Source organism: Gouania willdenowi, chromosome 17 (genome assembly GCF_900634775.1).
Source record: "Gouania willdenowi chromosome 17, fGouWil2.1, whole genome shotgun sequence".
NCBI lineage: Eukaryota > Metazoa > Chordata > Actinopteri > Blenniiformes > Gobiesocidae > Gouania > Gouania willdenowi.
Window position 1 is genome coordinate 2240299 of NC_041060.1, and position 25553 is coordinate 2265851.

A 25553-nucleotide genomic window follows, 5' to 3' on the forward strand; every position below is an offset into this window, starting at 1 on the left:
ATCTTCTCATCATCAGCCAGAACTTCCTCTGGGTTCACGTGCTTTACTTTTATACATTTCTTTTCGTTCAGTTATTATTTCTTTTTCCGCCAGTCGCACAAATATTGTGAGAAAGTCTTCATTATCTTCTGAATTTTTCACGTTGCTTTTTGCTCGTTATCTTTAGTCGTTCAACATTCCTGTTCTTCAGTTTCATCTCGTCGCCGCAGAGGAAGTCACTTGCAATATTTATTCCTATTTCCTCCAGTTCAACTTTTAGATGAAATATAAAATGTGGCCACCTGTGGGTGCTTTAATTTCACTGTTAGCAGAGCTGTTTGCACGCCATCCTCAAGGCTAAAACCCGTTAACCATGAAATGGGAACCACATAATACACAGCAGTATTATGTCTAAATCTGATGCAAATGTATATAAGCTTTATGCTTTTGATGTAGAGAAGTGTTAGTGGTAATGCTACTAGCGGCAGATTGAAAACATGTAATGACTTGTAGTCCTTATATTAGGGGTAAAGTTAAACACTTTGATAGGACGGCTTTGCCTCGGAGTGTTGATGTGTATGTTTTTTTATATATATAAATATATATATATTAAATTGTTAGTAATTGATCTGGGAAAAGTGTGTGCAACTATATCAACATAACGTGATGAGAGAGTGGCTGCTTTAAAACCTTTAATGCCTTCAAAGGAACAAACGTCGTCGTCGTCAGGCTTTGATTAAATAACCACAGAGACTTTGATTCATCTTAATAAAGAGGAAGTATCAAAAAGTGACATTATTGGATGTTTACCAAGCACAGGTTACATTAGTTATATTAGTAATAATGAATAAATACGACTAATACCAGAGGAATAATTGAGTTTCTAACCTGGAGTGTTGGTCCTTTCCTCTGATTGGTCAGAAAACCTCTCCAACAGCCAATGGGAAGTTGTCTGAGCGTAAATGTGATTGTCATCATAGTTGAGCTCTACTAGTACTTATATTTAGTTTATTAGTGAAGTAAAAAGTGTCACCAGTAGTGCTCGTAAAGCTTTGAGTCTTTACTAGTAACATATGAACTATGCTAGTACTACTAGTGACACGTAAACTATGCTAGTACTACTGATAACACGTAAACTATGCTAGTACTACTGGTAACACGTAAACTATGCTAGTACTGCTAGTAACACGTAAACTATGCTAGTACTGCTAGTAACACGTAAACTATGCTAGTACTGCTAGTAACACGTAAACTATGCTAGTACTACTAGTGACACGTAAACTATGCTAGTACTACTGATAACACGTAAACTATGCTAGTACTACTGGTAACACGTAAACTATGCTAGTACTGCTAGTAACACGTAAACTATGCTAGTACTGCTAGTAACGCGTAAACTATGCTAGTACTACTGGTAACACGTAAACTATGCTAGTACTACTGGTGACACGTAAACTATGCTAGTACTACTGGTGACACGTAAACTATGCAAGTACCGCTAGTGACACGTAAACTATGCTAGTACCACTAGTGACAGGTAAACTATGCTAGTACCACTAGTGACACGTAAACTATGCTAGTACCACTAGTGACACGTAAACTATGCTAGTACCACTAGTGACAGGTAAACTATGCTAGTACCACTAGTGACACGTAAACTATGCTAGTACTACTAGTGACACGTAAACTATGCTAGTACTACTAGTGACACGTAAACTATGCTAGTACCACTAGTGACAGGTAAACTATGCTAGTACCACTAGTGACACGTAAACTATGCTAGTACCACTAGTGACAGGTAAACTATGCTAGTACCACTAGTAACACGTAAACTATGCTAGTACTACTAGTAGTTGATTTTTCTTTACTTAGGAAAGTCTATTAGTGCACCAAAAACAATTAATGTTGGTTAACTAGTACATTTAAAATCTTACTGAAAGTACTCGTAAAGCTTTGATTTTTTATACTAGTAACATATTTTAAGTCTACTAGTTGTACTAGTAACTCAAAATAGTCCATTAGTCTAGGATTTGGCCTTACTATTACGGTCTACTCACACCAGTGAACCAAAAACCTTTACTAGTACAGCAAATGTGTGTTTACTAGTACACTTAAAACCTCACTACTAGTAACATTAACTACACTACTACTAGTAACTTATTTACTAGTAAGGTCTACTAGTGTCGTTACTAGTGAACCAAAAAGTTTACTCACTAATAGAATGAGTAAATGAGTTTTTTTTTAACCTACTACTAGTTGTGCTACTAACACAATATTGTCTACTCGTAGATGATTTTGCCTTTCTAGTAAGGTCTACTACCAAAAACCTTTCCTTGTACTAATGTGTTTACTAGTACACCCTAAAATCTAACTAGTAGTACTAATGCGCCAACAAACTTTTACGTTTACTCGTACATTCAAATTCTCACTAATGGTATTAGTAAAGAAACGTAACATATTTTAAGTCTACTAGTTCCAAATAAAAAAGATTTTGCCATACTAGTAAGGTCTGCTCACACACTAGTGAACCAATAACTAGTACATGTAGTCTCACTAGTAATAGTAGTAGACTATTTGCATTAGGTCTACTAATATTACTAGAAGACTAAAGACAAAGTAGGAGGGATTAGAACTAAATCTAGCTCCCTGATTGGTTGGATAACTTTCAAAGCCAATGGGAAGCTGGATTTTTTTCCTTTCCCGCCCCCTTATTAGCATATAATGCTTATTTTAGTGCTAATAAGGTTGTTTTTTTTACTTACTTGTGCACTAGTAAACGAAATGTGAGTACTAGTAGAACTTATCACGTTTCTGCTCAGACATTTTTCTGTAACAGCCAGCATCAACTGCTTGTAATTTGACACAAGCCTCCTAAACTAAAGCTGTGACTTGTGTGTTTTTCTATTCCAAAGTGAGCTTTGATCTGCCCGATGTCTTTGACTACACGTGTACTCTACAGGGTTTTTATCAAACCAAGCGCTTGTCACAGAACATCCAGCGTGATGGTTGCTTTTTTATCTCAGTGATCGACTCGACGCGTCTTCAGGAACTCCTCCAAAAGCCTTAAATCTCCATCACATCTCGTCTGCAGATCCTGAGTGCGTTATGCAAGCCTGGTGTATGTTGGCTAGCGCTGTGGAGATTCTGATGTTGTGTTTGCAAAAAAAATAGACGAAAAAAACTGCCTTTTTCCGATTGCGTTTGCGAGTGTGGCGACAGATTTGAGTGCTAGCTTTTATTTTTATTCTCTAGGTTTTTTTCTTAATGTGTGTGAGTGTGTGTGTGTGTGTGTGTGTGTGTGTGTGTGTAGTCATCCAGGCCATCTTTTGTTGTTTTTTTTAGATGGAATTTGCTTAAGTTTTGTTCCCACATCTGCTGAATAATCACTACCGACCACAGAGATCAGCAGTACCTCCACGTGTCAGTTCACTACTGATTTATCGCCTCACTAAAAAAAATGCTATTTTTTTTTTTAATATTTTTTATTTTTTGGTACACATTCCTTCGCTGTTAAAGGGTTTGGTTGCTGCTGGCAGCGACACAGAACAAACCAAAAAACAAATGCTAACGCAGTTGATTTCTATGGAAGATAACATACCTCACACTTCTACTCTCACATTGGTTTTTTTTCTGTTTGTGTCTAAAATAAACCATCCTGTCAGTTTTTGATCCTGGATTTTTAGCTACTTTTTCATTCATTGTTCAACATAAGTTCACGGCCATATCTCAAAAGCCCCTCCCCCCCATGGTAGAACAAAACAACTGTATTTTTAAATCTATTTTGGGTGTCAGATTACAAAAACTTACCAAAAAAATGGAAATTTGGAATGGACTAGGATGATTTTAAGAGAATGTTATTGTATATTGACAATGTTATGGACGATCTTGTGCAACATTAATTGCAAAGTCAAAATGTTTTTGACTGTAAATGTATTATTTTCTCACTTATACATCATACTTTCAAAAAACAGACAGTTGTGTTTTGTTCTACCATGGGGAGGGGGGGAGGGTAGCCTATTTTTTTCTGCTGCTGGCCACAGACGTAACAGTGAAACGACTTTACGGCGCGGTAGAACATTTCCGCGTCTCCACACCCACCAACTCAAATATGCACATTGTACAGAAGTGGATGTTTTTTTTTCTTCTTCTAATTGATGCCTAAGTTTTAACCTAATGTAATTAAACATTCCTCCTATCCAAGCTTCAGCTAAAGGTAACTGACCGGGAGGAGCTGTTGGAACTACCGTCAATGATTGCTGCAAACAAAACTGATATTTATATTCTCAGGTGTTTTACATTTTTGGAGCATCGGGGGAGGGGGGGGTTTCAATATTATCGCAAAAGTACAAGCATGTTTGTTTTTTTATTCTGTAGTGCTGATTAATTTATTACGTATTCAGAAACGTATAAATTTGTGTGGTTTAAATATTCTTTTCAACATTGTTTTTTTTGTTTGTTTTGGAATCAATGGAACAGTTCAAATAAGAAGTGACTCCAGTGTTTGCTTTATCTGTGCATTGTTTTTTTAAAAATAAAGTTCTTTAAGATTTACTTTACCCAAGTGTCTGTGTGTCATTTATTTATTTAATACTAAGAAGTTTTAACAGTGAGAAAGAGGAACAGGGTGGTTTTATGCCTGTAGTTACTCAATACATGACAAAAACAAGTAGTAAGGACGGGATCTTATCACATGCCCACGTCCCACTTCCCCGTCTGTTCCCGTCTGTCTCTACTAATGCAAAGTGCTCCCATGTGGCGTAGTCGCCTTCTTCAACAGAACTCAAAACCCACAAAATGACTATAAGAACATACAAAAATGAGAAGGTGATTTAAAAAAAATACAAAATTACAATAAATATACAAAAAGGCAAACAAAATACACAGAATGACACCAAAAACATACAAAATCACATTAAAATATACTAAAGAACACCAAAATGACCATATAACTCTACAAAATCACATTAAAATATACAAAGAAGCAAAAATACACAAAATGCCTCCAACTACATAAAATAAAACTACAAAATGACTAAAAAAAACAAAATTACAATATAATACAGAAAAGAACAAGATACACAAAAGTACACAGAAAATATTTTTTAAAAACTAACAAAAATACACACAAAAATAATGGAAAATTTAACAAAAGTACAACAAAAATTAAAATTACTCACAAAAGATTAAAATAAAATAAACCAGTTTGTTTATTATTCTAAACGCTAACGTAAATATTGGTCATGTGACCCAGCAGCGCACACGTTTAGTATTTATATTTAAATTAAAATAAGTGAGTGCTAAAAGAAAACCATATTGATAAAATATACAAAGACTGAATGAAAGCACAACACCGAGTAAGTTTAACAATCAATAACTAAAAAAATATGTATATACATATATTTATACTGTATAATAATTCAGAGGTCTAATAAAAAAAACTAAAATGTAGGTAAAATCTAATAGCAGGTTTACAATGGAGAAATTTTACATTGGTTTTTAAATATTAATAGCTCATTTAGAAAATGTGAAAAATATGGCTTCGTTTGGAAACGGTTTGATTTTCTTTTTTTCAAACCAAATTTAATCTGACAAAACTCGAGATGCAAAATCAAAACCCAATAATGTAAATAAAAAGCTTCTTTTTTTTTTTTACAGTAACTGTTCTTGTAAAATATTTGACAAAATTATATTTAATATATTTTTATATTTTTTTCAGAGAACAAACCAAATGGTTATCATGGTAGTAGGTGAAGTTTCCACCCGGACTCTGTTTGTTGCGTACCCGCACGTGTCGGTGTTGTTCCGGAAGTCAGTCGCGTGTCCTGTTCCTCGGTGTTGCTCACACTCGTTTATTGTCTTTTTTTCTTGTTGTTGTTGTTGTTGTTGTTAATGAACATGTCGGACGAACAGAGAGCAGAACCTCCGCTGTGGATCGTTCAACATCCCGCGGTGAGTGTCACACGCGCGTGCGGTGCTCCTTGTTCATTGTCCCGCAGTGAACACCGGTGGTGTTGTTGTTTAGTTCCTACAGATGGAGGCTCTGCAGCCCGCGGACACAGCGCAGCTACACGCGGCCTTTCTGGTCTACATGGATCTAACCGAGGGTCAGTGGAACATTTATCTCTAGCATTAAAATAAAACAACATTATTTTATTTGTTTAGTTTTAATAACGATAGCAAACAAACGGCAGTAGGTGCAATTCAAACCATACCAACACGTGACTGTTACAATCACATTGAAACAACCAAAACTTTATTTAAAGTTTATTTAAGTTTATATACATTTAATTCAAACATTTTTTTAGGACCTCCAATTTTCTTTGAGCGCAAATAACTGACAGAAAAATATGAAATTAATTTCCTGAAACAGAAATGTCATTATTATTATTATTATTATTATTATTATATTTTCTTATTTATTATTATTATTAATAAAACAAAATCTGACACTGAATATTGCATCTTTTTGGGGAAAATATCACATATTTACACTAGAGCAGTGTATTACTATATTACTATATATTATAATTTGAATCCAATCAAATTAAAATGATAATTTTGTAACATTACCACTTTAATATCGAAATATTATGATTTTAACCTAATAAAATCATGACTTTATTCTAAAAATATTACGACTTTGATCTCAAAAGTGTATGATTTTATTCTAATAAGATTATGACTATTCTGAAAATATTACGATTTTAATCTTGAAATATTACAATTTTAACCTAATAAAATTATTACTCTCATAAAATCACGACTATTCTAAAAATATTACAACTTTAATCTAGAAATATTACGATTTTAACCTAGTAAAGTTATGGCTTTATTCTAAAAATATTACGACTTTAATCTAGAAATATTACAATTTCAACCTAATAAAGTTACGACTTTATTCTAAAAATATTACGACTTTAATCTCTAAATATCATGACTTGAATTTTAATAAAATTACAACTAATCTTGTAGTGCTCACATTTATTTTAATTTTACCAGGACCTAATATACAGGTCATAAAAACAATCAAATTACACAAAAATCAAAAAGTAATTGAACATGAAACGTGCTACACTGAACAAACATCACAGCTGATCTGTGATTGGTTGAACTCAAACGTCTTTGGGCTCAGATTCTTCACATTTTGTCTCCGTGCTCCGTTTGTTGCTGTGTGCAGTGCGTCGGTGGAACGGCGTCTCCTGTGTGAAGAGCGATGAACTGCAGCTCATTTTACTGGAGGCCATAGAAAAAGAAGGCGGGGCCACACAGACTGTTCTTCCCTTGCCCGTCCATCAAACCGTGACCCACAGAAGGTGAGGCGCGTTCAGGGCCAGGACTTATCCTGGTAAATCAGTAAATCAAAGCTCTTCCTGTGTTAGGGCCCCATGAAAATCTGCGTTAACGGATGACAAATGAAAACGGTTAAACGTGGAAATGGACATAATCGACATAAAATCCCAAGGAACGTTTTTTTTATGGGGAAATGGTTGTGGGGTGCACCCCCTGTCCTGGCTGCATTAAACTCATCTTAAATCACCTCAAACACCCTTTAAAACAACACAAATCATCACTGACTCCTAAATACAGAGTCACCAGTGCCCGTTTAACTTTGCTGTGCCTGTGAAGCTCCGCCTGTTTTTTGTGTAGCGCAGCGGTGCTCCGTGCGAACGTGATCAGCTTTAATCATCTTCTCCTGCTCAGTGTTTCAACTGTTGTGCCTGGTTAACTAAGAATAACTAAGTCTGTGTTTTCCTTTAGTTCTTTTTTTCCAGCCTCGTAGCTACACATTCACAGTCAGCTAGCTACCTCAAGTACAAACGTTTCAGTGGGAACTTCCAGTTTACAAAATAAAAGTCATTCTAACAACATCTCATCAGAGCTACAGAAGATAGGATCATTTAAATTAGGTTAATTTAAACTAAATTGATCAAAACTTAATCAATAAACCTGATCAATTTTTTTCAGACATTAATGCTATTCATACACATCTTTATATGACATATAAATAATTAAAAAGGAGCAGTCAGAATTATCCATGTCACTACAATTTATATCTACCGTTAATTGTATTTTACTTTATTTTTGACATACAGTTTTGTTTAATTGAGTTATTTTATTTATTAGTATTTAATTTGTTTCCTCACAGGAGTTAAAAACTAATATTTTCTTTAAAAAATGATAAATATTTCTAAAAAAAAAAAAAATGAAATTGAAAAAATTAAAGTGGAAAACATGGAATTTACAGAATAAAATTGAATTTGGGGAAAAATCAAAATCAAAGGGATTTTACGTGGCCCTGCTTTGTTTTGATCCTGCAGCATTCGTCACGTGTTGGACAGAGGGTTTCCTGTGTTACTGTGTGCTGTAGCTGCTGACTCCACCCTGGTTTACCAGAGGATGACGGATGGTTTGGTCACACCTGAACCTCCAGTTGGACCTTTTGAGGATGTGGGACGCAGACAGCACAGGAAGAGACGACGTCATCAGCAGCAGCAGTGACACACACACACACACACACACACACACACACACACACACACGAAATGACTGTTTAGGACCAAAGAGAAACAGTGATGATGATGGTGATGATTGTGGTCATTATTGCTGAGTTGTGTATCAGAACTTTTTATTTTGAGCTGTACAGAATTAAAATATGATAAATGTATTGTTTTGTTGCAGATGTGGGCAACTGGTGGCCACATGTGGCCCTTGGTCTAATTTTGTGTGGCTCCAAAAAAGAAGTAAACAAAATTACCCAAAAAAAAAAAAATGACGACACACAATGTCTCCAAAAACATACAAAGAGACATTTAAAAAAAAAAAGTACATACTGTATACAAAACTGCATTATGGTTTTATTGTCATTTTGACCCTATGCTACCAATCTAGATAATTATTTTCTGGATTAATCTCCGTTAGCGGGCTTCACGTCACAACACACTAATTTAAGTCGTGTTTTCAGCCTGGGTACGTTCACATAGAAGGGGTGGAGCTTACTGCGTCCGACCAATCAATGGAGAACCTGTCAGACTGAGCGTTTTTACAGGAGGAACAGTTTATGATCCTAAATAAATATAATGAATATAAATCTATGATGACAGTGAACATGAACACCAGGAGGCGGAGCTTTTATACTCGCTCAGATCTGATACACTTCATAACTTGGTACTGACCAGGCTGCTGAAGTTTAAAATGATGAATAATTAAAATCCATAATTCAGACCAAAAACAACCATGTTGTTACAGAAAAGGCAGGAATGAGAGAACTCAGACAGGAAGCTGCTGATACTGTTAATGTGTAAAAACATCACATTATTTCTGATATTAATCCATTGGATGGGATATCTCATTCAATGGATTCATATCATAAATAATGTGACACTTTTACGCATTTTTGTACCTGTCACCATTTTGTGTATTTTTTATTATCATTTTGTATATTTGTATGTTATTTATGTGTAAATCTGTAGTTGGGTGTGGTTGTGAGTAGGGATGTAATGATTCACTCAACTCACGATACGATTCGATTTACGATACTGGGTTCACGATACGATTCTCTCACCATTTGTTTTACAAAATGGGATTGTAGACAAATGATGACTGAAAAATATTCCCTTATTTTTTTTGGGTTCAAAACTATAAAAAACTATACTGTTTTCCTTTTGTTTTTCATTGTCAAAATAATCCCTTGATAAACTATTCAAAACAATGCAATTTAATTAAAAATAAAATCTTGAATAAAATAAATAAAGGAATAATCCAAATGAAGAAGCCTATTCATTTAAATTCTGGTTCTATAGTAAACAATGCAAAACTGCATAATAGTTCTTTTTCTTTTTAAAAGTGCAACTGAAAATGTATTTTGTGCCTTAACAATTGGACTTTAAAAAAAAACAGTCATTTCACTGTATTTAGGTCAGATATTTGTTTGGACCAGCAGAGGGCGCTGGTGGTCGGTTGGCATGCAGATATTCATGCAGTGAAGAAGAGATGCTATGCTAGCAGACAGAGCTAATAGAAAAACGTGACTTTTACAGATATTCACGTAATATTACAGATATTCTTTCGGTGCTAAAGGGTAAGGAATCTTTTATGAACATGTTTAAGAGTAGAAGGCGGCCAGAAAGAAAGTAGTAGCAGATTCCGCCCGCCGCCAACACTTCGCCCTGTTTAAAATAAAGTACTGCGATTCAGTTTTCACAGTATCGATGTGAACAGTGATACCTATGAGTCGATTTTTAACTGCCTTACGATTAATCGTTACATCCCTAGTTGTGAGTCATAAAGACAAAGAAAATTGAAATTATTTTAAAAAAAAAAAACACTTTATTGTTTCCTATAAAAACCAAATGGTTTGGACACAGAAACAGAAAAGGTGTGAACACAGGTGAGTGGATGTGGACCGGTACCGTCTGCTATAGACTATACATGTAGCCCGTTTGGTTTATTATTAGTGACTAAATGACAGACAAACATGGTAAGACTTCAACCCTGAGCCGTTTTCAACTTAAATACTCTACATTTAGACGCACGTGTGCAGACTGTGGAAAGAAGCTTTACTTTGAGTTTGGGAATGCAGGAAGTTTACACATTCAAGGATTAGATGATCAAACAATGCGTAGCGAATACCTCCATGATGCGTTTGTGTCGGTAATAATGACTTTTTAAATACGTCACAGTGACAGTGACAGAACGCACAAACACCATATAAACGGTCGTGTGTCACACTGCAATGGCTTCATCCAGGAAGTAACGCTGTCTCTGCGACGGACGAGAGATTCATTCTTCGTTCTTTCTCCTGACGCAGATCAGACGAGCTTTAAACATCGGTTCCTTCAAGTCACTGATCCAGTTTATTATTATTATTATTTCTCAGGCGTGTCCGTCCATGAAAGAGTCCCAGTATAAGACGGTGTCCTCAGTGATGATCGTCCATCTGTCCTCCATAGTCTCTGACTATGTCATGTCCTCCTCTTCCGAGCAGTAGTCCCGTCCCTGAACGCAGCATGGAACACAAAATAATGATAGAACATGTTAGATGAGCAAAGACTGAAAGAAAGAACAGAGTTTGAGGGTTTTTGTTGACTATTATTGTGTTTTTAATGTTTTGTCATTTTGTGTATTTTTAGTGTACTTTAATGTGTTTCTGTTGGCGTTTTCAGTTTTTATTGATGTTTTGTTGTCATTTTGTGTATTTTTATTGTCATGTGTTTTTAAGTTGTTTTGTGTAAGTTTGTGTTTTCATTTTGTATGTTTCTCTGTTGCGTTTGTGTTTTTGGTGTCATTTTATAACTTTCTCTCACTGTATGTGTTTTCATTGTCATTTTGTATATTATTCTTATTATTTTAAGTAATTTTGTATGTTTAATGGAGTAATTTTTGTATATCTGTTATAGTTTTGTATGTTGCTCTGTTATTTTTGTTTGTTCTTGTAGTTGTTTTGTGTTTTTTGGAGTCATTTTGTATATTGTCTCATTTTATGTATTTTCATTGTTGTTTTGTATATTTTCAAATATTTTTGTTGTTTTTTTGTGTAATTTTGTATGTTTTATGGAGTCATTTTGTGTATTTCGGTTATTGTTTTGTATGTTTCTGTTATTTTTGTGGTTTTGGAGTCATTTTATAAATGCTCTCTCAAATTATGTGTTTTCATAGTTTTGTATATTTTTCTAATATTTTTGAAGTCGTTTTCTGTATTTTTGTGTAATGTTTTATGTTTATGTACATTTATATTGCGCTGCATTTACAGACAAATTTACAGTATTTCTTTGTATAAGTTAGAATGTTTAGCACATTTAATAAAACGGTATTATCTGACTCAAACATTTCTAAACTAACAACTTCTCAATAATCCAACATAATTTAAACAAATGGATTAATGAATTTATTAGGATACAAATGGGTCTGAAATGATGTGTTTGTTGACGTTTACCTTTGCTATTTTCTCATCCAACATCTTGAAGAACTCCTGCTGACTCTCTGAGGAGTGGATGCTCCTGTGAGGAGAACATGAGGTTAGAATCCACCACTGAGAGCTAATAATGATATTAATAATGATATTTATCTTTGTTAATCAGAGTTACTCACAGAACTTTCCCGTCTCCATCGGATCCCGTCTCGTCCATGTGTTTACCTTTGCTGAGCAAAGCACTTTTCTCCTAAAACAACAGCAGCATTAATAAAGCTCACAAAATTAATTAATCACTCAATGATGGTCCAGATGTTTTGGAATAAAAAACACAGACAAGACAGAATTAATTCATTAAATATGAAATATGATGCAAATTATTAGTTTTCTGTAAAGAAAAAAGTGACGCACGGTGCTGTCCACCCCCGCCTCGTCTCCACTCATCAACTGGACTTTTCCCACTTCCTTCATCTTGTATTCATCTGTGACACAAACACAACGTCTCCTGTTACCAACACAGCAGGCGCCACAAAACATGTGACTGATTCTGATCAGAGGGTCACATGATCAGCATTTAAAATAAAAAACAATTACAGCGTTAACACAGGAAACAACAAAGGCTTTTATCTTTGTTTTTTGTCTTTATTTTGGTTTTTATTGTTGATTTGTGAGTTTGTAGTCATTTTGTGTATTTTTATTGCTAAATTTTTGAGTTTCTGGAATATTTTGTGTGTTTTTTTGGGTGATTTAGTTGGTTTTATTGTTGAGTTGTGGGTTTATAGACTTTTTGTGTTTTTTTGGTTATTTTGTGTGGTTTTATTGCTAAATTTTTTGTGAGTTTATAGACATTGCGTGTTTCTGGAGATTTTGTGTGTGTTTTTTTTAATTATTTTGGGTGATTTAGTTGGTTTTATTGTTGAGTTGTGGGTTTATAGACATTTTGTGTGTTTCTGAAGTCATTTTGTGTGTTTTTGTTTTTATTTTGTGTTGTTTTATTGTTGATTTTTGAGTTTATAGACATTTTGTGGGCCATTACGATAAAGCTAGATTACCTCTTATTGTGCTAACTTCTGGGATTTAATCAGTGTGTGCTGTCCTACGAAGCACGCCAACGTCTTACGGAGCTAAATCACCATGGTAACTTAGGCTGAACGACTAACCTGGTCGGGACCAGGTTTCGTTCTGGCTAGGATCTGAGCGAGTACTAAAGCCCCGCCTCCTGACCAATCAGTTCTCTTAGAAAACGACCTGTCCAATGAAAGGAGGATCATTGTGAACACGTCTCTGTGTGGATCTGATGTGACGCTGACAGAGAGAGAATATTTAGACATCAATGAAATCCTGTCATTTACCAATGACATCCTATAGGAAATATAGAGATTTATATCTGATGGAATGATAAAGTAAAATAAGTAAAGTAAGGCTGCTGATAAAGCCTGCGTGCATCGGGTAATTTCAGACCGATTAATTCATTCATATATTAATTAATTAATTCATGTACTTTGTGGTGATGCAAAGAGCCTCAGTCCTGTAAGATAATCTAAAATATTAACATATTCCACCTTATGATGTAGGCTGATCTGTATGAACGCAGCATCTGAGACACAGACAAGGTAAAACTTATCAGAATGTCTGTTTATAATCTCACTAATTTAAGTATTAACACTCGTTACTTTCTGCTTTTACTGCAGCAACAGTGTTGTTTTTGGTCTGAATTATGGATTTTAATTCTTCATATTTTCAAAGAATTATTCCTCAATTGTGACGTAAATTACTCTACAGTTTATCCGTGATTGTGATTGGTCTGACGTTGTAATCTCCTCCTCTGTCACTAGAGCGCGCACTTAGCCAGGCTGAAATCAACACGCTTAACCTATCGAGTTGTAATCTAGATTCATAGGACAGCTTCTGTCTGATGGACAATGTTTGGTTAGGTGAAGCCCGTTAACACGAGATAAATCCAGGATATAATTATCTAGCTTTAAAGTAAAGGCCCTGTTTGTTTCTGGAGTCATTTTGTGTCTTTAGTATTATTATTAGTGTGGTTTTATTGCCGATTTTCAACAGTTCAAACAGATCTATGTTTGTGTGTGTGTCTATTGTTGTGTGTACTTTACCTGACAGGACGTCTCCGTTACTGTAGGCTTTGTTCTGGCCCTCCTCCCCGTTGGGAACCGCAGATACCTGCTTAGCAGACGTACAGCCCATGTCCCTCTGCTCACACACGCGCCACCTCAGCTCGAGCAAGAACGGCACACCTGAACACGACGGAGGAACAAAATCACGTGATTAATGTCACAAAATAAGTACAAAAGCACACAAAACAAAAACACACAAAATAACTCCATAAACCATACAAAATGAGAACAAATTTAGTAATGCACAACAGATAGACACACGCAAAAAAAAGAAAAAACAACGGCAAAACACACAAAATAACTCCAAAAGAAATTACAAAGATACAGAATAATACACACAATGACCACAAAAAATATAAAAATTAATTTACTCCAAAATGCAAAAGACTACAAAATATAGCCAAACAACAACTACACAAAAAAAAGGCTCCATAAAACAAATAAACACTTTGTAGATTAAAATAAGAGAAGTAACGTTTTTAACTAGTGTAAACAGAACAACAGGAACAAAGCGAGTGGCGTTTTGAGTCCAGCCTAATAAATATGCCTCTATTATGGTATTGTTGTATTTTGTCTTCATTGCACTATTTTTCAGGTGTCGTGTGTGTGTGTGTGTGTGTGTGTGTTCTGTTGTTTTCTCTTGCACTGTATCTGAGCTGTCATGTCATAACTCTACTAAACACACAAAATGACTCCAATAAAACATACAAAATTACAGAAAAATGTAATTTTCCCCAACGTTAATGCTCTGATAGGTCATTATTCTTAATGCTGACATGAATGTTGATCATGTGACCCTCAGAGCAGATACAGTGGAAGGTGATGGAAACCTTTTAATTATCACTCCCAACAATCACTGTTTGTTTTTGTAATCAATACACGATGACACGCCCCGCCCCTCAAAGTCCAACCCTGAGCGTGATCAATCAAGCGTGCGCGCGCACGCCGCTGAGGGGAGACCCCGCTGACGGCGACGTGCGCGCGGCGGTGCCAGCTGCGCAGCAACAATGAGGCCTTTGAGCCAAACTGGGATGAATGGGGGGTTATTTCTCTCCCACAGACACAGGATTAAACACACAGAGGGAAACGATGCCATCAATCAGAACATGAAGCATCACGAGCTCCTGTGCGCGTTCACAGAGCGCGTGCATTCAGCCTCCATCATTGTTTCCATAGCAAATAAACTGCTCATCATCACCCATATATCAAACATCACCATCCTCTGTCCCAGTGCACAGAGCAGGTGGAACAGCACATGCACTCATGCACCTTCTCTATTATGCATGAGATAAATAATAAGTAGATTACCGATCAATAATACTGGGTTATGGGCCGTGTTGTGCAGCCAGGAGCCAATATAAAAGCTAACCATGTTGATGTATGAGCAGCAGTGATAAGTTTGTTACCTTTGCTGTGCATCCATAGTTCAGGGTTTAGATGATGAAGATGATGATGATGATGATGAGGTGAAGCAGAGCAGACAGAGCCGCAGTCTGTCCGTCTGCCCGCGCTCTGAGCGAGCTCTCCGGATCATACTCCGACCCAAACACCGTGGTTAGAGTCTTCCTCCTACCAAACACTGCGGTGCTGCATTTATTTATCTTGACTTAAGCCTGATAATGCTCCATATGATGATAAATGAGCTCCGTTCACGTTTCTACAGAACACACGACTGCTGGGACGGACTCTTCTTCTTCGGTGGTGTTTCCACTCGGTCTGTTTAAGCGGCGCACCGTCAACTTCCGTTTGTAGGCGACTTTAAAAACATCACAGTTTAATCAAATATCAGCATTTAGAATTAAAACCATTATTACAAGAATCAAACAAGGAGTTTTGTGTATTTTAGGAGCCATTTTGTCTGTTTTACTTTCATTTGTGTGTATTTGTTTTGATTTTGTATGTTTCTCATTGTGTTTTTGTCATTGTGTTTTTTGGAGTCGCTTTAATAAATATAAATATTTATTAATTATATTTTGTAGTCCTACTTTTTTGTGTTTGTGTGTATTTCTGTTATATATTTGTTTTTTGTTGTCGTTTTGAGGGTTTTTGTACGGAAAAGGAAACATTTAATTCTGACTTTATTCTCAGAACAGAACTCCCCTTTTATTTGTTTTTATGCAGTTTTGTGTATTTTTTTATTGTCATTTTGTGTAAATGCTGTCATTTTCTATACTTTTCTCTCATTTCGTTTGTTTTATTGCTGTTTTGTGTGTTTTTGAAGTCAATTTATCTATTTGTTGTAATATCTATTTTTTTTTTTTTTTTCTTTGTCATTTTTTATAATATTACTCTCATTTTGTGTTTTGTTTTCATTTTGTATAGCTTCTTCTCATTTTGTGTGTCTTATTGCAGTTTTTGGTGTCAATTTATGATTTTGTTATCATAGCTATTGTTTTTTTGTCAATTAGCTTGTTTTTGTAGCCACTTTATATATATATATATATATTTGTGTTTTTGGTGTCCTGTATTTTGTGAATTTTTATTGTAATTTTACAGATCTTTTGTTTTGACTGTTTTTTGGAGTCATTGGTGTATTTTACTCCCATTTAATGTATTTTTGTTCCCCTTTTTTTCTTATTCTGTAAGTTTTTTGTGGTAATGTAGTCATTTATGTGTTTTCGTGTTGTCATTTCTGTTTCATTTTGTTTGTTTTTAATAGTGTTGTGTTTTTAGAGTCACTATCTTTTTATTGTCATTTTGTATAATGTTCTCTCATTTTGTATGTTTTTGTTGGCATTTCATTTTGTTAGTTTTTTTTTGCCGTTTTGTGTGTTTTTGTTGTGATTTGTCAGTTTAGTTTTTTTGTTGTCTTACACCTTTATTGTTTTTGTCATTTTGTATATTTTTGTTGTCATTTCGTGTGTGTTTTTTTAATTACATTTTGTGTAGGTCTTTTGTCATTTTTTTGTGTGTCAAATTCTGAAATTACTTTGGGGGCTGCAAAACATTAGGCTGAAGGTGGTAATTGGTCAGCCAGAGGAAATGCTTTCCCATTTAAAAATATTTCATACTTGAACATCAACAATGCAGAAATATCACACACACACAGTCAACTTTTTAAAAATGTATTAGAAACAACTTGTGTTTTTTATTAAGTCCATAAATTTCTCTCTTTCGTGGGTTCTTCAGGGTTGTAAACATGCTGATTCTGAGACGTCTGATGGTATCGAGGAGAAGCTGACTTCTAGTCATGGTTACACCTTCATTAGAGCTAAAACATGCAGGATTGGGGCCCTCCAGGACCAGGTTTAGACACATACAGGGAGGAAACGGGCTGTACAGGATGTGGGTTCACGTTCCTGTCGTAGATTCTTCTGGATCTTATGATAAACTTTGACTTATTCAACCAAATCAAAGTCGTCCCTCTGCAAAAAGAAGAAAACGTTCTTTAACACTCAACCCTTTAATGTGTGTTATGACTAGTTGAGCATCAGACTCGCCTCTTCATTGTAATTCAGGACGTGCTGTTTGATCTTTGACGAATCCACCCAGGTGACAAAATCCTCCATATTCCTATAAACAGGGTTGTTATTATTCATGTGTAAATAAGCTGGTTTGGATTCATAAAACACAGAGTTTAGACCGACCGTGTGACGAGAAGAGCAGGATCTGTGACGATGTCTGGACCAACACGCACGTCTGTAGAAAAGTCAAGGACGAAACCTGTTCCCACGCTTCGACCAATCAAAGACGTTCGAAAGTTTCAACTTCACACAACTGAACAATAAAGTCAAGAATCTGTGAAAGATACGTCCTTGTTCGATGAACGTGATGGCTGTTCTCAGATTCTGAGCCATTCGCAGTTTCAGCATGATGCTGGGCAGGCGCCTCCTGAGGGAACGCACGCACGCACACACACACACGACAATATTAGTATTATTTTTTAAACAGAATAAAGCAGAAACTGCAATATGACAGAATATAGCCTCACATGCATGTTTTGGGTTAATATCATACATATACTAGAGGTGAGATTCGATAAAAAAATCAATCTAATTAATTAAAGACTTTGTAATTAATTTAAATTAACGGCATAACAATATTTGACACGAGAAGCAACGTTTTTCCAATTTAAATTGATTTTGGTATGTGACTGAATCAATGAAGCAATGAAGACATTAAATGAGATTTTCATTACTAAGTGCGAACATAATGTGTAATATGAATAAAGAATATTATGATTGCATTGTTTGCAAAGCACAAACTTAAATTTAAGTAAGCAATATTCATGCTTTTCCACATTTTTTTTTGTTCCACGCTATTTGAAGTGCAAAATAAGGCAATTATATATATATAGAGAGAGATATTTTCTGTAATCAATTCATCGCAATTAACGCGATAAAGTCCCAGCACTAATATAGACACCATGTTTTTCACAGTAAAACAGGTGATCTAACATGTAGCAAACAGAGAGGCCTCAAATCTCACGCAGATTCTATGCAATTAACTGTATTAAGCATGTTTGACACAATTAGGGGAAGTTTAAAAGCTGATGGAAAATGACTCGCTGATTATCAAGTCCAGTTTTCTGGCCAGTAAAACGTTTGTTTTTCTCTATAGAGTTTGGTGGCTGTGAACAAACATGTTTCCTAACTAAAAAAAAATACGCGACACCTACATATTCTGTCCAACTGCATTTTATTTAGATAAAAAAGATTTAAATGCATAAAAATATACCAAACATTGCCTCACCTGCAGAAACAAGACGCTGTCACTTTCTCTGTTAGAGCAAGATTCTGTCTGGTGGGGATGAGGCCCATGCTGTACCTGATTGAACACACACACACACACACACACACACCATGTGATCAGATCATCCATCCTTGGATGATTTGTGATTTATCAGCAGAACTCACAGCTTTTCCAGCAGACGATGAGTGCTCTGAGCTCTGAAGCCGTCTTTCTCATCCAGGTCTAGGATTTTCTGGGCGACATCTCTGATGTTCCGACTCAGCTTGTTGTACCTGGATAAGAAAAAAAAATAAATTAGACAACTTAACTATATAAATATTGATAAAACACTTAGAAATTTCACAAGAGAAAAAAAATAGACAAAATGAATCCACTGTAGTGATACTTGAGTTTATTTAAGCACCGTTGTTTATTTGGCCTTCATAAAGTTATATTTATTAAAAGGTTGTGAAATTTTGTTAAGATTCTTATATATTTATTTGTTTTGTGCAAAAAAAGAAAAAAAAAAAAGAGGTCAAGATAAACTAAAACTAACAAACTAAACAACACCCAAAAAGAGACAAAATTAAAGAAAAATCCACTAGAGAACAAATATCCATAAAATGACTCCAGAAACACCAACAAAAGAACAAAAAATGGGAGAAACATACACAAAATAACAGAGATTTTTAGGAAACGAGACAAAAATGACTCCAGAATCATGAAATTACAACAAATATACAAAAAATGACTTCAGAAATACACAAAACGAAAACAAAAATATCCAAAATTACTTGAAAAATCAACAAAATGATATAAATCGGTGATTCTCAACTGGTGGGTCGGGACCCAAAAGTGGGTCATGGACCTTTACTGGGTGGGTCTCGGACAGCTGGTCAAAAAAATAAATAAATACTTAATATCTCTCATATTGGACTTGTTTTTTTTTATTTTGAAAGACACTTTTTGGACAGGCATGCTGTGAACTGTTTGTTGCACAGGAAAATATATAGATTAAAAATAATAATAAAATATAAGTGTGTGTGTTTTCAACAGCTGTTTTTTTTTTTTAAAACTACATCTGGTTGGTTGAATTTAAAAAAAAAAAAAAAAAAAAAAAAAGTGTGTCCCGATTTAATGACTATGGCAAAATGTGGGTCCCAGGGTGAGACCAGTTGAGATATAAATAATAACATAAAATAAGACTCGAATTTACTAAATTTACTAGAGAACAAAATTACTACAAAAACACTAACAAAAGATCATAAAATGAGACAAACGTGTACAAAAAAATCAACTACATAAAATAATCACAACAAGCCTTTGTTCTTTCCTGTGTGAACTCAGATTGACTGAATATTATAAATATTGACATGAATGTTGATAATGTGACCATATAATGAGATATTATCACAGTATTTGCTCTTTAATCCGTGTAGTTACTCACTTAGTGTAGTCCTCTCTCCTCTCGATGTGGTATCTCCTCAGCACTTTCACCTCGTGCAGATTGTTGTCCACCTCCCAGTTGATAAAATCCACCTTTTTCAGCAGCTTCTGCTCGTGAAACTTCAGTTTACGGACCATTTTGTCTCCGATTTGGTCTTTTATTCAAACAGAGAAATGAAAACAACTCGTGTGGGATTCAGAGTGAAAACAGGAAACACGTGCGTTCTTCTTCTTTTCAGTCTGGATGACAACGTCAGAGTGAATTTACGCTCACTATCGCCCCCTAACGTTTGACCCAATGTACGGCGCTCCTACGGGTTCTATCCATAAATAAATCATTCAGCGCTGATAGGAACTTTTTAAATAATACATTTTGATTAACACATTTGATTTTACAATTTAAAGGTTGTGACTACTTATGCTCTAAAATACTTAAAAAATGTACAACTCCATCAGTAAATTATGAGGCATTTTAAATCATATCACAATACAAATTCCATGATATGGTTTTTAATTTTTTTTTTTTTTCAAGCCAAAGGAAAAATATTTTTAAAAAAAAGAAAAATCGTTCAAAAAAAGGAAGGTATTACCCAAAAAATAAACAAATTGAAATACATAAATGAAATATGAATAACAAGGGTATTATAATAATAATAATAATAATAATAATAATAATAATAATAATAATAATAATAATAATAATAATAATAATAATTGTAATTTCATATTATTATAATTTCGTATATAAATAAAACTTTGAATGTCACAGCAGCAGTACAGGAAAGAAACAAGACTTGAAAAATACAGTAATAAAACTGAAATATAAAAAAATAGTAATAGAGTAAAGTGCAAGGGATTGTCATTTTGTTAAGAGCAGACATGATGATATTAATAATAATAATAATAAAAATAATAATAATAATAATAATAATAATAATAATAATAATAATGAACATATGGACACATAATAACAATATTTACACACACAAAAGACACAATATGTAATAATATTTTAATAATGTAATGTACAGTATATATACTGTATAACAAAAAGAAAACACAGATGAAAAAGGGATAGATACAATCTTTAAAGTGTGTGTGGTAGTGAATAAAAATAATTCCATAATCTATTTGTTGTGGATGGAATCCAAAACTTTTCTTTGTATAATTTGAATCACCTTAGACCCCTGCAGTACCGTGTTTCCGCCTGCAAATTTAAAGAAAAACCCAATACAGATGAAAAAGGATAAATAAAACCGTTAAAGCGTGTGTGGTAGTAAATAAAAATATGTTTTTGTACATGTAATCTAAAACTCTTCTTTGTGGTTTATTTTATGTGACCTCTGCAGTACCCTATCTCTACCTACAGGTGTCGCCAGAAGCGCAAAGTTAAAGCCCCGCGAATGAAACGGTCTGTATTCATTGATGCCGCTGAGCTGAGCTCATCTGAGGGGCGGAGGAACAACCTCCGTCCTTGGCTTCAAGGTCCGCTTTGGACCCGTTTTATTCGCTTTCTGAGACACTTTCCCCCGGTCTGTAGCTACTTTGGACCGAGTGGAGTCCCACAAAGTTCAGCTTTTTACACACGGACCGTCCGTTGACCGCGTGTGGACGAATGAGACCTGGCTACAGGTAAGACTGAGGTCCGACTTTATTACTACAGACTGTTGTTATCAATAGTCTGCTATTATTATTATTAGTCTGTTATTATTCTTAGTCTGTGTGATCATTTTTAAACACACTACATATGTAGGCGCTGAGCCCTGATAGTAAATATTAAACCTAATATTTGTTGCTCCTCCTATTAAACAAACTGGGAAAGTTTCAGGCCCAGCACCACGTCATCCACTGGGAACAAAACACCTTTCAGGTTTGCATCTACAACCACATGTGTCAAACTCAAGGCCCGCGGGCCAAATTCGGCCCGGCAGAGCAGTGTTTATCAAATGGGGCACTACTAGAGGTATTTGAGAGAGAGAGAGAGAGGGAAATTAAATAATGAAATCAATTCAAAATATGGGGTTTTATAATGTTTATTTTTAGTTAAAAATGCTAATCTTACTAAATATTACCAGCAACTCACAAAACTACAACTAAAAAACACACAAAATAATAAGAACAGACAAACAACAACGAAATACACAAATTGACACCAAAAACATACAGAGAAAAAAATACTCACCATTGCCAACAACAGACACTAAATTTGAGAAAAATACACAAAATCACTACAAAAGACACTAAAATAACAGAGAAACATACAAAACGACATCAGAAACCACCAAACGACACCAAAAAAAAAAAAAAACACACACACACACACCCCGAGAGTGAATAATTTAAATAACGCCAACACACAAAAAAAGACAACAAAAACACACAAAATAATGATATAAATAATCTTGAGTAGAACATAAACTGAAAATGCAAGAGTCCATCTTGTTCCCAACATAATGAGTTTGAATGTGACACCCCTAATCTAGACACACACACACACACTTGCATCACAACTCATGCAGCATCCCAAAAAGCTGCAGCTTACTCCAATAAAATTAGAATAATTACATACATACATACAATAGTTACATACATTTGAACCTTCAACATAATATCTACAGTATTCTACAATTGAATAAATATATTCTAATATATATCGAAGAGTTTAGATGCAATCCGATAAAATCCGATTGTTGTTTTCTGGCTGATATGATCTGATATTGATATCGGATCGGGACACCTCTATATGTAAGCATACATAGAAGAGGGAGGGACTACATTTATTGTGTCTTTTTATACAGGTCAACAATTTTTTAATAACTAAAATAAATGCAGATGGACAGGAAATCTTCATTAAACAAAAAATAGTCAATATGTATGTATATATATATATGTACAGTCCCATCCAAAAGTATTGGAATGGCAAAGTCAATTCCTTTGTTTTTGTTGTACTAGTACATTTATTGTAGGTGTTAAGGTGCTGTTCAAAGGTTTCTTCTTTGTAGTTGTGGTACCGCTGGTGTCATGGTTTGAGTTTATTTTGTACTGAGATCGATTATGAGCATGCCCACTAGCGGAAAATGAATTTTTGCTCGTTCCTCTGTGAGTTTTGCTACTTCCGTCATGCTGAGATTGAAAATTCAATTTCAAAGCTAATGTTGAATGGTTCCTTTTCATGGGGAAAAATTATTTTTAGAATGTATTCTTCCTTTCACTAAGTAAGTTATAGTGTCTCAATCATGCAGCAATGTCAACACGAATAGGAATAGTTTATTCTCCAAAAAAAAAAAAAACATGATTATAATAAAACTCAACACAAAAAGGAATAATTTATTTTCCAAAAAAAACATGATTATAATATATATTGCAATAAATAACAGTTAATCTATTGTAACTTTACAATAATAAGCAGTTGTATTATTCACATAAATCTGATCATCACAATCATATTTTTTTTGTCATTGATCAAATTTTTTTTTCTTGATGGTCGACTGATATGATGTTTTAAGCATTTTTTAAAATCAGTACAGTAATCTCTGTGCATGGCCAATCCAGCACGGGTACATCTCTGTACGTAGCAGTCACACGCTGAGATTGTAAGAGAATCTCAGTACGGAGGTAAACTCAGACCGTGACATGAGTGCATAATGTATGCAGACGATACGGTCCTATTTTGTCATGGTTGTTCTAAAGATCTTGTTGAGGCCAAACTCGCCAAATCAATGGAACACGTTACATCTTGATAGAAAAAGTGCTGCATTGTTTTGAATAGTTAATTAAGGGATTCTTTTGACAATGAAATATAAAAGGAAAATAGTACAGTATTTTATATTTTTTTCCACCCCCCCCAAAAAAAGGAATATTTTTCAGTCATCATTTGTCTACAGTCACATTTTGTAAAATAAATGGTGAGAGAATCGTATCGTGAACCCAGTATTGTGAATCGAATCGTATCGGGAGTTGAGTGAATCATTACATCCCTACAATGAAATTTAAAACTCAGGAGACTTTATAGGTGGTTTAAGATGTTTTGTTATTTAGTCCTGTAGATTATTATTTTATCATCTATGCCAAACCCTGTGATTTTCTTTATTTGTTAAACCAAAATAATGCTGTGCACTTTATTTTAGTCAAAGAGCTTTAAACAGGTCTGCAGTGTAACCTGATGGACACGTTTAGTTTGTTTTTAAAATGTGAAAAATTAAGAGTAAAAAAAGTGATATAATTTAGTATTTTGAACAGCAATGTTCTTTAACTTTTAATGTATATTTGAGATAACTACCTCATGTGAAGTTAAAACAACAAGTTTGTATTGTTTTTGTGGATATTGTTCAATGTTTTACAATAAAAGATTGGAATATTTAAGGTGTATGCTCTATAAAATAAAAAAAATTATTGGGATCGGCAGGTTATGCTTTTAAAAAAATCAGTGATCGGCCAGAAAATTGCATTCGGTGCAGCCCTAATATTCATGTTTTGATCTGAATCCCAAATGTCTTCAGTACACAACAAAAACAAAGGAATTGACTTTACCTTTCCAATACTTTTGGAGGGGACTGTATGTCCCGTGTGTTTCCTATGACCTGGAAAACAAAAGGATTATTATGCGTAGATTTAGTGATGATAGAGTAGATCTATTTATTCCACTTCTAATTCCCTTGAATATTCCTCCACTTCCTGTATAACATGTAAGTGTTTTCATTTACTTCCACTCCTTTTCCTCTGACAACTGTTTTTTTTTTTTTCCATCAGTCGTACGAGACGAGTCAATGCTGTTTTTCTTGTTTTTCTTCCATCCAACCTGTTGGTTGTGTGCGTTGGATTCCTGAGCCGAGCTGCTCCCTTTGGTTAATTATGACTATTAATAGCAGCTTTTATGTTTCACCTTTATCTTAGATAACCTTGTACTTTACTGTACTGTGTGTAAAGATGATATTGTCACTCAGGACCAACTTATCTATTACTTATTTAGTAGCCTATTTTTTTTTTTTAGCTAAATCAGCAGTTTAATGAGGAGCAAATAAACAGATTATAGCTGTATAATTAAGTCTCACTAATGATCTTTTAACAAACAACTCATTTCACCTCTTTGTGTCTATTTGTTATGAGTAACCTTTGTTAATTTTTGTGGTAGTTTTATGTATTTCTGTTGCTGTTTTATATGTTATGAGTCATTATAATGGTTTTGGATTCATTTGTGTGCATTTTTGTTGTCCGTTAGTGTTTTTTTTTTCTTCAAATTATTATGTTTTTAATTCAAGTAATTGTGTGATTTTTTTTAATTGTTATTTTCTTTTTTTTTGAGTCATTTTATGTTTTTTTTTGTTGCTGTTTTATATATTTTCTGTCATCTTTTTTTTTTTTTCAAATTAATTTTGTGTATTTTTGTTGTCTGTTGTGTATTTCTCTCTGAT

General features: G+C 34.4%; 4 protein-coding genes across 5 annotated transcripts in view; 2 read left to right on the top strand and 2 right to left on the bottom strand.

Moving 5' to 3' along the window:
* The first annotated feature begins 5781 nt into the window (after positions 1 to 5781).
* Positions 5782 to 8752, top strand: tsen15 (TSEN15 tRNA splicing endonuclease subunit). Its single transcript, XM_028473496.1, has 4 exons — positions 5782 to 5928; positions 6002 to 6083; positions 7157 to 7292; positions 8298 to 8752. The coding sequence occupies exons 1-4, from the start codon at positions 5869 to 5871 to the stop codon at positions 8476 to 8478; spliced, it is 459 nt and encodes a 152-aa protein (XP_028329297.1). The 5' UTR covers positions 5782 to 5868; the 3' UTR covers positions 8479 to 8752.
* A 1536-nt stretch (positions 8753 to 10288) lies between these two features.
* LOC114479388 (uncharacterized protein C1orf21 homolog) lies at positions 10289 to 15731 on the bottom strand. The gene is made up of 6 exons (XM_028473047.1): positions 15432 to 15731; positions 14005 to 14145; positions 12299 to 12369; positions 12067 to 12137; positions 11912 to 11975; positions 10289 to 10974 (listed from the first exon to the last, which is right to left on the bottom strand). The coding sequence occupies exons 1-6, from the start codon at positions 15442 to 15444 to the stop codon at positions 10936 to 10938; spliced, it is 399 nt and encodes a 132-aa protein (XP_028328848.1). The 5' UTR covers positions 15445 to 15731; the 3' UTR covers positions 10289 to 10935.
* Positions 15732 to 17074: 1343 nt separating this feature from the next.
* imp3 (IMP U3 small nucleolar ribonucleoprotein 3) lies at positions 17075 to 20403 on the bottom strand. Its single transcript, XM_028473145.1, has 7 exons — positions 20144 to 20403; positions 18882 to 18989; positions 18718 to 18792; positions 17777 to 17856; positions 17613 to 17664; positions 17466 to 17538; positions 17075 to 17390 (listed from the first exon to the last, which is right to left on the bottom strand). Exons 1-7 carry the CDS (start codon positions 20278 to 20280, stop codon positions 17364 to 17366), a joined length of 552 nt encoding a protein of 183 aa, XP_028328946.1. The 5' UTR covers positions 20281 to 20403; the 3' UTR covers positions 17075 to 17363.
* Positions 20404 to 21543: 1140 nt separating this feature from the next.
* slc35a3b (solute carrier family 35 member A3b) overlaps positions 21544 to 25553 on the top strand; it is a 15933-nt gene continuing 11923 nt past the window's right edge. For both annotated transcript variants that reach the window (XM_028473116.1, XM_028473117.1), the window contains exon 1: positions 21544 to 21774. The gene's annotated coding sequence lies outside the window, so the exon portion shown is untranslated. The remainder of the gene's footprint in view (positions 21775 to 25553) is intronic.

What these genes read in the sequence shown, in the direction of transcription:
- tsen15 (XM_028473496.1), top strand. Translation starts at nt 5,869, where the DNA reads ATGAACATGTCGGACGAACAGAGAGCAGAACCTCCGCTGTGGATCGTT. An exon ending in GGATCGTTCAACATCCCGCG is followed by an intron (nt 5,929 to 6,001) that starts GTGAGTGTCACA and finishes GTTGTTGTTTAG; the next exon opens with TTCCTACAGATGGAGGCTCT. An exon ending in CAAACCGTGACCCACAGAAG is followed by an intron (nt 7,293 to 8,297) that starts GTGAGGCGCGTT and finishes TTGATCCTGCAG; the next exon opens with CATTCGTCACGTGTTGGACA.
- LOC114479388 (XM_028473047.1), bottom strand. An exon ending in AGGCGGGGGTGGACAGCACC is followed by an intron (nt 12,138 to 12,298) that starts GTGCGTCACTTT and finishes CTGTTGTTTTAG; the next exon opens with GAGAAAAGTGCTTTGCTCAG. An exon ending in GATGGAGACGGGAAAGTTCT is followed by an intron (nt 11,976 to 12,066) that starts GTGAGTAACTCT and finishes TTCTCCTCACAG; the next exon opens with GAGCATCCACTCCTCAGAGA.
- imp3 (XM_028473145.1), bottom strand. Translation starts at nt 20,280, where the DNA reads ATGGTCCGTAAACTGAAGTTTCACGAGCAGAAGCTGCTGAAAAAGGTG. An exon ending in CATCGTCTGCTGGAAAAGCT is followed by an intron (nt 18,793 to 18,881) that starts GTGAGTTCTGCT and finishes GTGTTCAATCAG; the next exon opens with GTACAGCATGGGCCTCATCC. An exon ending in ACAGCGTCTTGTTTCTGCAG is followed by an intron (nt 17,857 to 18,717) that starts GTGAGGCAATGT and finishes GCGTTCCCTCAG; the next exon opens with GAGGCGCCTGCCCAGCATCA.